Genomic DNA, 15612 nt, shown 5'->3' with positions numbered 1-15612 from the left:
ATCCATCCCCATAACTTAAATTAATATCCTTCAACTTGTAACTTTCCAGATCTCTCTCTTGAACTCCTGGCTCATATCCATCTACTTCCTAGACATTGTCACAGGGTCCCAAACACACCCCAGAACCCTAAAAGGTATCTGTGGAATTATCTGTTCTTCTGCCTCTGAGTTGGCTGCATATTTGAGAGGAGAAATAATCTTGTAAATTATTGCTAAAAACAGCCTTTCCAGTGATAGCATCCAAATCCAGCCTGAGGAGCCATGATCTGCCCATCTAGGACTTCTGGCCATTTCAAACCCAACAGGCCCCAAAACCAATTGTCTTTTGCCAAAATGTATTTTCTATGGCCCCAACCAGTGGAAGCTAGTAGCTGCCTGGCCTCCCTAGCCCATTACTACCAAAATGAGTCACATGTGCCTTGAGGCTCATTTACAAAGACCCTAAGTCTCCTTCCTGCCTTGACAGGAGCCAGTGGCTTCCAGGACACCAAAGCCCTATGAAGCTAGTCAGTTAGATATAGTCATCACTGGAATCTGTGTCCTTCCTCCTCCCTTACTCTGGCTCCTTCTCGTCCACGTCCACTGCCCATGAAGCTGCTACCACTGACAGTGTCCATTGTGGGCTGCTAGTGCCAAACTCAGGCGCTTCTGAAACCACAAGGCCACAGGTGCCCATGCAGGGTGGGGAAGAAAACCCTCCCCACAACCCCAGACTCCGTACCATGCTGTCGATGAGCCCAGAAGTGGCTCTGCTTATGGCCACAGCTCTGGTCCTATTTGCTTTTGGGCTTCACTTCTCTACCCCCAGGTCTCCAGTTCAATCCAAGGGCTACACTGGCAGTCATGCTGCCTGTGTCATGATCCTTTGCCTCCCTGTCTCCTCCTCACAACCAAGTGCCTCCTCCTCCAATAGTGATGAAACATAAACCTCCATGCGTGTCCTCAGATGTGAACATCACTCAGGGGAGAGGGACAAGGGAAACAGAGGAAGTGTCTGAGCACGTCTAAGCCCCAGCTGAGTCGGCCACAATGCCCCACTACATCCTGAGAGACCAGCTCAATTCCTTCTCCCTCATCTCTCATGTTCTGTCATCTCCAAGTCCTGTAAATTGCTGCTGCCTTAAATCTTCATTCTATCATCCTTCTCACAAAGGACTGAGACTGTCAGCCAGGTGCTTTGGACTACATGCAACAGAAAACCCATGTCATACTCAAACAATGAGGATTTTCATTGCCTGTAACATGGAGCCCAGGTCTAAGGCAACTAACTTTGAGGTTGGTCCAGAGTCTCAACAATACCAAGGACCAGATTCCTTTCGTCTCTCTGCTCTGCTGTCAACAGTGTTGGCTTCATCCTGATGCTGTAAGGTTCTCCTTAGTTTGTGAGAGGACTGCCTGTGATAATCAGGCCACATCCTTCTTCATTCATAAATGGCAAGAGAAAATAGCTGCCCATCATTCTCTTTTAAGAGCAACAAAGAACTTTCCCAGAATCTTTTAGCTGCTCTCTGCTCATTGGCTAGAATTGGATCACATTGTAAGGGATATGGGAAAATCCATAGGCCACTCAGGCCCACCCTTTGAACTATATCATTTCCCAAAACACATTGCTGTCACCCAGTGGGCCAGAAGTGGGATGGATATTGGAGAGTCACCCACAATGCACCACAGCCTCTAAGAGAGCCAAGTCTCCATTCATAGCCTACGATCCAGAATTAAATCTATCCTTCTGCCTTTCTAGTCATTGTTCAATTTGGGAAAGATCTAGGAACATGTCTGCCTTCTTAGACTATTTCTTCAATAACTTAGTCAACTGGATTCTTTCACTCTGATGCAGTTTGACTTGTGTCCATCGTCCCAGCTTTGTGTTTCCATGTAACTAGAACCCCTTCTGCCTGGTTCTAGACATTCTTTGGCATTGGACATCACCCCATTCGGTGATGGGACCGTGAGGCACAGGACTGCTTCTCAGTGAACCAACCGTCCACCTTTGGAAGAGGGACACTGGGTTTGCAGGAGACTAACTCATGGCTCACACTGGAAGTTCTATCTTCTCTAAACTAGCCACAGTACATTGAAGGCCTGGTTGGTTTGCAGAGGCTGGACTAGACAAGAGGCCACAAAAGAGAAAATTCAGAGAAGCCCGGAGTCTCCACCCTAGGGAGGCTCACAGCCCGTAGGAGACGATGGTGACAGCATATGTGTTGAGGAAGGCGGTACAAGGCAAGAGTCGTCGCCCCCTCTTGTAGAGGAGACTCCAGCCTCTTAGAGAGATAGTGCTCTGCATCTTTTTGGTAAAAAAAAAAGAAAAAAAGGGGGTACAGAGAGGGTCATGGAGAGTAGGTAGGATAGTCTTTGTCAAAAATATAAAAATAAAGTAAGAAATGAAAGATACTTAGCCTTTTGTAATTATTTATGTTTTAGGGTTCTAAAAGGTCTAACCTGAGAGGTCAGGGCCAAATCCCCAGACAGCTGAAGCTTGGAGGAAGGCCGGGTAGACAGAAAGGGACATTTTTACTTGGAGATGGTGCCAATGGCACATTTCCGCTGGAACTTCGCAGTCAGAGGAGAAAAACGTAGTAGGGGCATAGGGATGGTTTTTGAGATGTCAGGCTAGAAAAAGAAGACAGGTCCAATATAGCAACATCTTTAAATAAAGACTAAAATAATTTTAGATATGCCAGCAAACAAAGGCTGGAGGCAAAGAGTGGGGAATGGAGGAACCCACTAAGCTGGAGCCCAAAATACCCATCTCTCTTCTCATACTGTCTAGCTCAAGGACCACCTCCTCCAGAAAGTCTTCTGTCCCCCCACCCCACCCAGGCGGGGGCCTCGCCTCCGTACACCCATAGCCCTTTGCCTAACTCCATCACAGCCTCTGTGACACCGGGCTCTAGTCGTCTCTTCTCCAGTCTGTCTCTAGTAGTGGACCAGGTGCTCCCTCACGGCAAGGATCAGATCCTTTGAGCCTGAAACAGAGGGGGTGTTGATTGAATGAAGGAATGACTTGAGTGAATGAGTGAGTGAGTGAGTGAGTGAGTGAGTGAATGGGTGAGACTGTGTTAAGATAAGGATTAGAAGAGAAAGGGAAGCCCAGTTCCTTTTGGGGAGAGTTGGGGGTGGGCCCCTGGACCTATGTAGGATCGAGGAAGAGCCACAGGGAGGGACCAGGCTTCTCATGCCCCAGAACTCAAGCCTATGGTCTGTGGCTGGCCCATCTCTGAGCATCCCTGCTAATGCCACACTCCCTCCACAAAGTCATCCTAAAATAAAGAAATCAGATTTGCCTCAGAACATGCCAGCTTCACTTAGTACAATTTTAGCATCCTTTTAGAAGAAGGAAAAGCCTTTCGGGAGTCGGGTTAAGAGGCAAGTTCATCCCTGCCATGACCTTGCAAGTGCAAAGTCTAGAAGTTGCGTCACATGGCTTGTAAAGTCTTTGCGTCAGTTTTCCCCCAGGGAGAAAAATATTTAAAAAGAGCTTCATTAATCCATTTTCTTGACGCCAAGAGATTTATCTATAATAAAACACCGCGTCTTCCTCGGGTGTACCAGCTGTCCCTAGACCCCAGGCTGACCTTGTGACCCACGACTCTTAATATTTTTAGTAGGCTCAGGCTTCTAGGAGAGTTCTTGATGCCCCAACCCCGGGGAATTTAATTCAGATCAAAAGTTTTTTTCTGATAAGCACAAGTTAGCCTCTTTCATGTAGTCCAAGAACTGCAAAGATTTTCCATTGATTAAGAAGGCAATAAATTCACAGATATATTATTTCTCAGCAAAATAAACCTTGGGTCCCCATCTACTCACAGATGCAGGATGTACAGCCGCCAGTGACCACTAGGTGGCGGCAGAGCGCCTCTGACCACCTCCGCGGGGTGTGTGAGCGCTGCCTGGACTGAGGGGAGGAAAATTTAAACCCAAGGCCAGGTCCCCCAAAGAAAGTGAGCTGAATTTATGGGGCTTGAGGGCCCCCAGACATCTGTGGGATCACCTGGGATCTGGACTTTAGCCAAATAGAAGAAGAGGGAGCGTGGCTGACCCAGGATTTACCAAACCACAGTTCAGAACCAGAGAGAGCTGGACAGAGGTGGGGGGTGTGCCTGAAAACTGTAGCCCACTGGTTCCCACCAGGTTAGGAAGCTGACCTCATCCAGGCAGCCCTGCCTGCAAAACATGGCACAAAGGAGACTCTCAGACTTGTGGGCAATTCCCAGAATTGAAGACTCGAGGTGGGAGGGGTCTTATGGCCAGTTGGTCCAACAGCACTTCTCTCCCTCCCCTAAGTCAGGCTTGAACCCTGTGGCAGCCCTTCAGAGACATGTGGACAATGCCCTGGGTCCCCCCAAGTAGGGGCAGCCAGTCCATGGTGTGTGTCAGCCATTGTGTCCCCAGAGGGGGGTTTTGTGGCTTGCCAAGTGTGGTGACAGCTCCTACCACCCAGACCCAAGCTCTTGCCACCACACCCTGCTGTCTTTCCCAGAGTTGAAATTTCCAAGGATGCAAGAAATCTGAGATTCTGGGCCAAGCAAATGTCAGACTCCCGTGACCCCAGCTGCACACAGCCCTCCTCCCTCCCTCCCGCCTCCCCAAGGCGGTAGGGCTAACCTTTAGCTCTGATTGCAGAACTCAAGCTGCTTGTATGGAAACTTCAGTTTCTTCAGTTCCCCCGAAGGGCTGAGAGAGTCACCTCTCACCTCCAACCTGAGAGTTCCTGTTACGCGAAGTGTATTTATGTGCTCATATTTCTGGGTCTGTGTGTACTACTGTGGCTCGCCTCTTGGAATTGGGTACAGGAACAAAGGGGATGCTTGACGGTGCCTTTCCTGCTCTGGTTCTCCCTGGGAGAGTGAGAAAGAAGCTCCAGCGTCCCTGTGGGCATTGGGTCGCTGTTTCTCACGGGTGGATATTTGTCTCTGGAGAAGTCCTGCACGTGTAAAGTCATGTCCCTCTCCTGCTTTTTTTCTCCCTTTATTTGTTTTGCTTTTCAGGGTGTTCTAGGTCTGGGAGCCCATTGCCTAGTCAGAATTCACAAGACTGCAGGCTCCATGAGGATGAAGGCCCTGTCCACCCACATGTTCTCACGCCCAGTACCGTACCTGGCATTTAGTGGGCAGGTGATACCTATGTGCAGAACGGAATGAATGTTGGAACTTCCCGTATTTAGATAATCAATCCCCTTTCTAATGCCCGTGTACCTAAATCATCATCAGAGTAGATACATATAGTAGCCATGTAGTGAGCACTGTGTTATGGGCTTTACCTATGTTATTTTTAATATTTTAGAACAACCCTGCAAATTTAGATAATACTTATTCCCATTTCGGGGATTAGGAAAGTGAGGCTCAGAGTGCAGTGAATGGTGGGAATACGATTTGGAGGCTCCGTTTGCCACCAAAACCCAAACAGACGGCGAAGTCTGGCTTTCCCCACTGTTTGTCAACAGAGAAAAAAGTTGAAGGAATTGTCTTTTAAAACAACTAGATGAATTAACGTTTGTAAAGTGCCCGGAACAGCTGCTGGTTCATAGTAAGTGTCTTATAAGTGTTTGTTAAATCAATAAAAATATAGCCCAGGTCAATGCCAGAAGTTGGATTTAAGCCAATCTCAGGGCTTTCTCGGACAATATTTTAATCATCTGGAATACATACAGTAAAGAAAAGGAAAGTGGGGCCACGGGATGTTCTGTTGCCAGTCAAAACCACCACCAAGTCTGCGCCATCCAGGCCACACATGTTCACCATCAAGAATTGGAGCATCCTGGGGCCAGGAGGGGTCTCAGACTGCCCAATCCCAGGGTTTGAACCTGGAGCCCAGGTATCCTCAGATGACCCATCAGTGAGATTCAAGGGGTCCATGCACTCCTTGGAAAGCTACGCACATTGCTGTGGTTTTATGCATTTTTTGAGCATAAGGTCATAGTTTTCATCCACTATTGGAGAGCTCTGCCATCCAGAAGGATCCTGAGGCCCTGGTCCAGCAGTGCCTCCCAAGGTCAGCATTAGGGGTGCAGGCAGGGGAACCCAGTGCTCCCTGCTTCATTCCTGCTCCTGCTACCAGACGAGCTTCTGACTCACTCCAACCCCCTCCCTCAGCTCCTTTCTTTGGAGACTTGATGGATGAAAATCTCAGTGCAGGACTGACAGGGCCATCTGGTCTGGCTGCCTCCAGGGAAATAGGCTTTTCTGTGGTCTGCTACCTCTTCTGGGGAACGCTATGACTCTCTCCTGCCTGTGAGCACCTCTTCAGACAACTTGAGGGTCTCCACAGGCTCCATACATGAGCCACCCCCCCCCCCCCCGCGTTGTGCATCCTCCCAGCCACGCCGGCCTGGCAGCCACAGCGGCCTGATTGCACAGTGGACTGCTGGGGTAGGAGAGGCCAGGCCCCACAGGAGCAAACGCAGCACTTGCTGTCCTGGCACCACACGGTTCAGCTTCACCTTTCAGAACGGGGCTGTTTCAGTGCCAGGCTTGGGAACACTGCCTGATGGAGCAGTGACCTGGAGCCGCCTGCTTCTGGGCAACTCCATGGCCTTCCCTCACATGCGGGATCCATCGGAAGTTTGCCAAAGTGCATTTTAATATTCTCTCAAACTTCTATCGAGACGCCTAAGAATATAAAGCAGTAAAGGTTCCCGGCCTCCCCTGCCACCCAAGGATTTCTGAGGCCTCAGGAGTGACTGGTGGAACCTCACAGTAGAACACTCGCCTACCTGCCAGGAGATGCCATCTGGTTGTTGGTATTCACAGACTTTGGCAGCCTAAGCCGGCCTCCTGGAGCAGTCCCCTCACTGTTGCTGCACAGATATGAAATTAGGAGACGCCTGCCCTCTGGTGGCGATTCCAGGGATAACAGCACTCTGAGAACCGGCTCCAGGGCTTTGATGGGCTGGATGCTGAAGAGATGGAAGGAAAGTATAGTCTGTAATTAAAGAGTCAATGCTGATTTCCCTGTTGGCCCATTAAGTTCCTTGAGTCATTATTAACCACTCAGGGATATTTTGAAACTGGACATATTCTATTTTTCTGCTAAAACAGTCTCCTAGGAATGTCTGAGTCATTTGTATTTCAGAGGAAATTTTAACAGCTTGGGATTTCCAAACACTGGGTCAGCCAGAAAGTCTGCTGCTTCAGCCCAGCCTCTGTCCCGGAGCCTTGGGGTCCGTGGTCCTGTTCTTCAAGGAGCTGGAAGCCCGGAGCCTGCTTAGACTCTGGCTTCAGCCTCAGATCTGTGGCTAAGGAAGCCCTCGACACCCCCCAAACACACACACTCAGTCTCAGTGAATGTCACTGCCACCTTCCTCCCCTGAGTCTGTGCCCCCCCGAGGGCCTGCCTGCTTCATCATTCCCTCGCTGCTGGCTCCTGTGCCCCAGCCCCAGGGTTGGCTTGGCACCTGTTTGCCTTGTCTCATCTTTCCCGCTCCCACACCCCCTTTGCTATGCCATGTCTGCCTCCTGAGATACCTGTTAACCTCTTGCTAAATCCAAAGCAGTGGTTCTCTCTCAAATTGCCTGGGACCTCGTTGAAGTGCAGACTCTCATTCAGTGGGTACGGGGAAGGCCCGAGGTTCTGCATTTCTAACAAGCTCCCAGGAGATGCTGATTCTGCTGGTTCATGGAGCCCACAGGGCATCAAGGACCTGGGACAGTGGTTCTAAATCTCGGCTGCACATTGGAATCACCTAGGGAGATCAAAAAATACTAAGGCCTGGGTGCCACTCAGAGGTCATGGTTTAGGTGGTCCGGTGTGTGACGTAGACACTGGGATTTTTAAAAGCTCTCTTGGGGGTCCTAGGATGCAGCTGGGGTTGAGAACCACTGACCTCGATGCAGATTCCAGCCTCCCTGCCCAGAGGTAGCCACTTTCACCAGCTACTGTATCCCTGGATACCACCCTTTCTTTGACCGGTGGTCTTCCCTCCGTCTGCTTCAGTTGAGCCCACCCCTATGTGTATTTCCCTGGGGTCGTGGAGCTCACATAGAGTGTGATGCAAATAGCACCCCTTGACCTTGTGTGAAAAGGGGGCCTCGTGAGTTCACTCTCAGACTGGCGTGGTTGAGGGGCTGGAAGCTGAAGGCAGTCAGGGTGCTGGGGGACGATCGGGCTGGCACGGGAGTAGAACAGGGCCGGAGCAGTGCGCACAGGCTCCGTTTTGCAGCTGCCCTGGGGTTCTTGGGGAACTGCGTTGGTTGTGCCAAGGGTGGTAGAAATGCCATGTGCCCTGGGTGGGGTTTGATAAGCTGCACCCAGCACCGAGGGGGGAAGCCTCGCCTCCTCCCACCCCAACTCCTGGCTCCTGTCCTTCTGGTGTTTATTGTGCTGGAGGTCCTTTGGGGGCTGAATAGAATTTTATGGTGAACAGTTCCTATTTGGTATACATTAGCCATGCCCCCAGATCTCCGCAGGCCTTGCTCCCTCCAGCTTTCTCAAGTGTCCCTTTCTCAGCAGTGACTACCCTGTCCCCCTTATTTAAAATGTCACATTTCGTCCCCCCGTTTTTTTTTCCCCACAGCACCTACCACCTTGTAGTACACTAGATAACTTACAAAGTTGTTCTGTTCGTTGTTTAACTCTCTTACCCACTAGAACGTAAACTGCCCAAGGGCAGGATTGCTGCCCATTTTGATCACAGTGCCTACCTGGCACATGGTGCGCATCTGGCCTTCATTTCCGGATCTTACCCTGCCTGATTTCTGAATCCTGCCGTCTGCCCGGTCCTCTCCTGGCTGAGGTGTGCCGTGGTATCAGGGCCAGGCCAGCTATTGCCGACTTCGGACCATGGGTGACTCCGGACGCCTGCCTGCAGCTCCTCCCCTGGCTGCAGGTCCCCAGGCTCCGCCACCCCACTTGGTACCTACAGCTTCCCAATTACCAACCCCTGGTCTAGTTAGGAAGTTTTTCTAACCAAACAAGAAAATAAAAATCAACATTTTATCATTTTAAGCAGCAACATAAAATGACTTCTCCCTGCCATGGAGGCAGGTCAAGATTGGAGTTTCCTGTTTATAGGGAGAGACTGCCACTTGAAGAAACAAATGGTGTGTTTCATCCCCTTCTCCCTTTGGGACCTTCCCCTCTGGGTAGAAGAAGCAGTCTCTGAGGGGCGCACCCCACGCCCCGGGGATGTGCAAGGCGCGGATGTGAACAGGTGCCCCCCTCCTCCCGTTGAGCGTGCAGGCGCGTCTTCCTGCTGGCTGCTCAGACCTGACACCGTCCCAGGCAAACAGCCTTCGCAGCTGCCCTTTTTATTTATAACTGTGGAAGGTGCTTGGCTCAAATTTCAGATGACAATGAAATGGCATCAGTTTTAGGGGCCACAGACAATTGGATGGGTTTTAGAGAGGATGTGGAATTGGAGCTGGGTCTCCTTTGAGACCTGGCAGTGACGGTGCTTGGGGGGAGGAGTTAACAGGGGGCCGAGGGGAGCACGAAACTTCCAGAGGAAGTGCTGAGGCAGCTGGAGGCTGAGCGCGACCTGAACTCGGGGTGAGAGGTGTGCAGGATTAAAATAGGGCCAGCAGAAGGGGGGTAGGAATGTCACGTTGTGGAAGAAGAAGGAGGGGGAGTAGGAGAGACACGCAGAGGGATCAGGAGGAGAGGAGGTTAGCCCAGACGGCCGAAGATACCTTAAAATTAAAAGGGTCTTGCATACACAAAAGCAGTGCACAGCAGATAGCTCCGTGGGTAGCAGCCTCTAGGCTTCCCTGGGCCTCTGCCCCCCTGAGCTCGAGATGGAGGCTTCACGGCTCTAGTCCTTCTTGCCTGCGGCTCCTGGACAAACACACCCAGCCCCTCCCACCGGTAGCTATCTCTTGGCCTTTTGTCACCCACACTAGCTTCTCGCCTGTATCCCAGGGTTCTCATGCATTCCTCAGACCAAATCACAGCCTTCCTCACCAAGCTTCCTCGAGACCCCTCTGCTCTGAGTTTAAGGTTGCCAGGTTTAGCAGATAAGAATGCAGGATGCCCAGTTCAGTTTGAATTTCAGATAAAAAATGAATAATTTTTTAGTATCATTATGTTGTATGCAATGTTTGGGACAAAATTACACCAGGAAATTGTTCATTGTTTATCTGAGATTTAGCTGGATGTCCCGTATTTTATCTGGCAGCCCTCCTGAGTTCTGCGTAGTGTCAAGTTTGGGGCTTGCCCTGTAGCCTCTTGCTTGTGGGTTGGCCCATGTGAGCCTGCGAGAAAGGGGAGAGAAGTGCTTCTGCAACGGCCTTCGAGACCCTCTGCAATGGACCATGAGGGCATCATCAATGACCTGCACAATCAGGGCTCCACTCACCTGTGTCCTCCTGTCTTCTGCTTGTTCCTTAAAGAGAACTTGTGGACTGGCTGGTCTCCTTGACCCTCACCCCACACTCTGGCCTCACTTCAATCACCCCCCATCCAACATGCCCTCCTCCTCTCCCTCCATCACCCCTCCCTCCATCCCCTACCCCTCTTTCTGGAACCAGCTTCCCGAGGCTGGGGACTGAACCCCCAGTCTTTGCATTCCCCCAGAGCCCAGGACAGCGCCTATCGTTCCCGTAGGTTTTAGAAAATATCCAGAAAGACTTGAATAAGCTAAGTTTCCTGCCAGTTTTCTTGAAGAGCCATGAGCTTTGTCCCACCTTCCAACAGCTGGGGGCTCTTTTGAGCTGTCTCTAGACGGAGCGTGAGGAAGAAATCTGCTCCTTGAGGCATTCACGTTATTCCTTCTTGGAGGAGGGAGCACTTCAAAGCAGAGCTCCCCCTCCCAGCGACACCTTTGGGATCTTCAGGGTGGGCACTGGCCCCCTCGCAGCAGGCTTCAGCAGACTGCTCCCTCTGGATGGGAAGGACAGGGTGGTGGCCAACTGGAGGCCATCAGATAACTTATCACCGTCGTCATCATCATCATTATCAATCCGTGTCAGTTACCTGGTGCTTTATCAATCAGATACATTTTCTTATTTAACTTCCAATAACCCTAGAGGTTAAGGAGTTTTACAAATGGGGAGGCTGCAGCCCAGAGTGCCTTGACGTGGTCGCAGGAGGCTGAAGGCCAAGCCAGAAGTAAGGACTCCCCAACTAGTGCTGTCAACCAGGGCTTTAGGACGCCTAATTCTTCCTTGTCAAGGCAGGCAGGCAGGCAGGTCCAGCTCGTAACTAAACTACCGAGACGGTGATGTTTGACCTCAGCATTCCTATGTCCCCTCAGAGGCACCCCTTTTTCCTGGGATCTTGTGTTCCTGAAGGGAGTGGATCAATTGCCCTAAGAGACCCACCCAGCACTGAGATTCTGTGCCTCCTCTCCACTTCCAAACCCATTCAGGAAAGATTCTGTCCCGAGTGGCCTCATCTTTACCTATGAATTTCAAGACCATCTAGTCAGGGTCTCCCAAAAGATGGTCCATGGAACACTAGTCCCGCCAGAGGCTGTCTGACAAAAGGGTACCATGGTCCAGCAAGTGGGGGAACACTGATATACTGTAATCCCTTTTGGAACATGATGATGCATAATATCCTATTAAAGGCACTGAAATATCCCACAGAGAAAAATATCCATGTAACTTAGTTTGATCCAAATTTTCCAAAACTTTACCAACCATGGAAACTTTTTATCAAGTAACAACCATTAACATTCTGTGGAACCAGCATTTCATACCCCCTATTTTGAGAAACAGGGATCTAGTTCAGATTTTTCCTTATATAGCTGAAAAAACTGAAAATGCATTCATGAATTCATTGAGCATTTACTAGAGGTGAACTGAGGATAAGATGCCTAGATGCCAGAGCCTGTGCTAGGTTCTGAGACCACACAGAAGCATGTTATTATTAACAGCTCATTTTCATGCAGCCACTTTCCACATAGCCAGACTCTCACTAACCTTTGTGATCTTCAGTCTTTACAACAAGCCTATGAGATGTGGGTTTCACACCTATCTTAAAGATGAGGAGACTGAAGCACGGAGAGATGCTGTGAGTTGCCTGGATCAGCCTACAACTGAGCTCCATCTCTTAATGAGATGTTTTTGCTCTTCGTAAGTCTACCCAGTGGCCTCTTGAATAAGGTTGTGTTTCACCAGGAGGCATGGAGCCTGGGAGGAGAGACGCGGATGGGTTTGAGAGAAGGGCTGTGGCCGGGGTCTCACCCCTCTCAGTGTGTGCTTCCCCACTTTTGTCCCCACAGGTCTACCTGGCTGAAGCCGTGCTGTGGGAAGAGAGCAGCCGTGTGGCAGGTATTTTTGCTCAGTGCAAGTCTCAACAGTTTCCTGGTAGCCTGTGTAATATTGGTGGTGATTCTCCTGACTCTGGAACTTCTAATAGATATAAAGCTTCTCCAGTGTGAGTAGCAAGAGAGATACATATGCAAATACGTATGATGTCAATATTCAATGTGCATTCATCAGGGGTCCCCAACCTGCAGTGTGGCCTGCCCGCAGCCTGACGCCGCTGCCGCTCCCCTGGTCCCATGGCTTGTGGGGATTACCACCAGGGAGGAAATCTGGCGGCTTCTCTCCGTCGCCCCCAGCACCAGTTTGCTTGCCCCTCTCCACCCAGTGTGGCATCTTCAGTACCCCTCCCCAGCATTCCATGATCAGAAACTGATGAGATCAAAACTGTTGGGGACCCCTGTATGCACTTTTTTTTTATTGTTCCCATTTGGAATTTTCCAGGTTGGAATTTTCTGTAGTTTAAAAGAGTTCCCATGTGTGGAGGCGTATCACCTTGTAGTAACTAATAACGACAGCAACCTCAATGACAGTTTGATCCTTGTATTTTCATCCAGCCGTAAGTTGGCTGTGTTATTTATATATAACATGACAGTTTTGAAAGCAATTTTATGTACATTTGACCTTAGCAGCAACCCTGTGAGATGGGCAAGGTTGATACCATCCCATTTGATAGACAAGGGAATTAAGATGTGGAGAAGTTAGACCTTCCCTAGGTAAGAGGTGTTGGAGCTGGGACTTCAAGCCACCAGGCCATTTAATGGCATGGCCAGTTCTCTCCCACCTTAGGTCCTCTTGGTGTTTGTCCTCATTTGGTGTTTATGGGAACCTGATGCACATGGCAGCCGATGGCTTGTCTGCTACCTCTTCTGTCCCTCTGGATGTCCTGTGGCAACATGGCTGTCAGAGTAGAGGGCCTGCTTCCTGCCCCCGTCCTTGCAGACCCCTGTTTGGTGCACCAGGGGGAGGGCCAAGGGTCTTGACTCTTGGGTTTGAATGAATGAGTGGTGTCTGGTAGAGCTCCTGGTTCCTCATAGTTCCCCAATTCAGAAAGTGGATCATTCAAGTACAAATAAACAGGTGAAATTATTGGCCCCCTGAGGGAGTTCCGCATCTGCCATTGGCAAGATCCAGGATTGTAGAGCCAGCCACCCCCAAACCCATTCAGTTGTCTGGGACTTGTTTTCTCAAACGGCCCCGTTCCTTTACTGGAGCCTCTGTACTCAAGGTCCCTTAAAGCTCCTTCTATCCGCCTTCCCTGCTCTCTAGAGGGAAGCATAGACTTGCTTTTGTCTGATAAGCCTCGTTGGGTTTTGTGCCGCTGATAGCCCCTTGGTTCCAATGAAAGCATCTTCCAGCATAAAGTGACCAGCCCTGGTTTTACCCTCAAGCTGTCTTCAATTAAACCATGTTGTCTACTTTCCCTCCCACTCATCCATGCGTCTGCTTTTTATGAGGTCTGACCATAACGGAGTCTGTCTTTCCCTGTCGTGGATTATACTTGGGGCCCTCGGCTGCTCAGGTTGTGACAAGGCATTGAGTAGAACTGAGAACCCAGCCGACACTGGAATTCTGCTTAAAATTAAGTATCCAGGAGATTGATTTTGGTGGGAGATCCAATAGCAGCTCATAAAAAGCATCTTAAATTCCATAAAATGCATAATCAGAGATTTATTGCTCTTCTAAAGCAAACCGTAAAAAAAGGCACAGGAATTCATTTGAGAAATAATGGGGAGAGATTTTATGTTTTCAGAATCATCTAGAGGTCTTTTCAGAATCACATAGGCCTCAGCCTCTTGGTTCCCACTAGTATTCGTGTGGCCCCAGGACAGAAAGTGTCCACAGTGTCTCCAGGGCTCACTTTCTAAGGGTCATATTGGCCCAACACCAGGGGACCCTGAAGTCTCCCAACCAGAACCTGGTGCTGCAGCCTTCTCCCCAGACATGCTCCAGGACCTGATTTCTGCCTACCACCAGGGGTCACTGAACTCAGAGATTTGGGGGAAGGCTGTGGGTTCCTCTCTTTTGGGCCAGCCCACCCCACTGATGGCTCTGGGCATTTTCCTTTGGCCCCCAGGGTATGCTGAGCAGGGTGCTAAGCAGGCCTGGCTGGAGCCCAGTAGGGAAGCAGCACAAGGGTGTTCTCAGCAGCGTTCCTGCACCCTGTTTTGGCCCTGCCCCACTGCCCCAGGTGTCCCGCCAGTATCTCTTTCAGGCCTGCCCTCTGGGAGCATCCCCTTCCACCCATTCCCCATCAAAGCCCACCTGACCCTTGTCCTGGGCCCCAGCACCCTGCTTTTGGCCTTGCTACCTGATTAAACTATGCCCTGCTAGGGCTCGGAGGCTGGTTGTGGCTCCTGTATGTTGAAAGGGCTTTCCAGAGATGGTGCCTTAACTCCAAGGATTGAACAATGGAAGGTGGGGTAGGAGCTTTCAGTGACTGACAGCTCTCCCTACTCACAGTCCGGAGTCTGGAGGCCAGGAGAGCAACTGGGAAGTTGTAGCAGACTCCAGCCACCTGCTCTGCCACTTTGGGAGGCTGTCATCCCCCACCCTGCCCCTGGCTCCCTCTTCTAGTCCTTCCCCCAGCCTTCTCCCCGAACGCCCTGGCCAGCACCACCATCTCTGCCACTCAGAGTTTTCAGAGAGAAAAGTCAAAGTACACTTGCCTTGAGTCCCATGAACCATGCACGGCACTTTGGGGGTGCATTGTGGTAGGGATTTCTGAAGGGGATTTCATCTAGACCTGACTGAAGCTGCTACCCAGATCAGAAAGCCGTAGATGTCTTCCCCAGTGCCCCCAGAGGGCTCCTTTCTGGGAGGATGGCTACAGCACAAAGCCCACCGAGGCTGATGGGACTGAGCTGGAACTCAGAGAGGTGGCCAGTGGGGGAGACGGAGGCAGTCCCTCGATGGAGGGAAGAGCAGGAGCATTGGTCCCCCAGCCTTCCACCACCTCCTCACAGACATTTAAAGCTGCCCTTGGTGTTCTCTCACCCAATTTCATCCAGATCTAAACGTTCACATGAGCGGGCCCCGGGCTCCCTGGGGTCTGCCCCTATGCTGTGAAGCCCCTCTACCAATGCACCTAATTCCTTGCTCCTAAAATTGGCCCCTATCACTGTGTTCATTGCAGTTTCCAGTGCATTCCAGTTTGCTGGCGTAATTCACTGGATCAGTCTGGTCATCCTCTCTGTATTCTTCTCAGAGGTAGGTAAAGACTGGGGCCCTGTGACCTTCTCTTTTAAGGCAACTCCTGTTCTGGAGAGACCAAGCTTGATTCTCTAACACTGACTAGTGTGAGGCCCTCTACTAGCCCTCGAGGCTGCGACAAGGGAGACACAATACAGGGAGCTGACTTCTATGCTAGAGATGGTGTAGGAAGGAGCAGCTGGTGACCCTGCCA

General features: G+C 50.6%; 1 protein-coding gene across 2 annotated transcripts in view; it reads left to right on the top strand.

The window, feature by feature from the left end:
* The window catches only part of TMEM266 (transmembrane protein 266), a 117257-nt gene that overhangs the window by 57134 nt on the left and 44511 nt on the right, over nt 1–15612 (top strand). The window contains exons 4-5 of one of the 2 annotated variants that reach the window (XM_058542155.1): nt 12164–12318; nt 15343–15416. In XM_058542155.1, the coding sequence (XP_058398138.1) occupies nt 12164–12318; nt 15343–15416 (229 nt within the window). The remainder of the gene's footprint in view (nt 1–12163; nt 12319–15342; nt 15417–15612) is intronic. The other variant, XM_058542156.1, reaches the window with a different exon arrangement.

This window comes from Diceros bicornis, chromosome 5 (genome assembly GCF_020826845.1).
Source record: "Diceros bicornis minor isolate mBicDic1 chromosome 5, mDicBic1.mat.cur, whole genome shotgun sequence".
NCBI classification, from domain to species: domain Eukaryota; kingdom Metazoa; phylum Chordata; class Mammalia; order Perissodactyla; family Rhinocerotidae; genus Diceros; species Diceros bicornis.
Note: the sequence above shows the minus strand (reverse complement) of the source record. Positions and strands in the feature narration are given on the sequence as shown.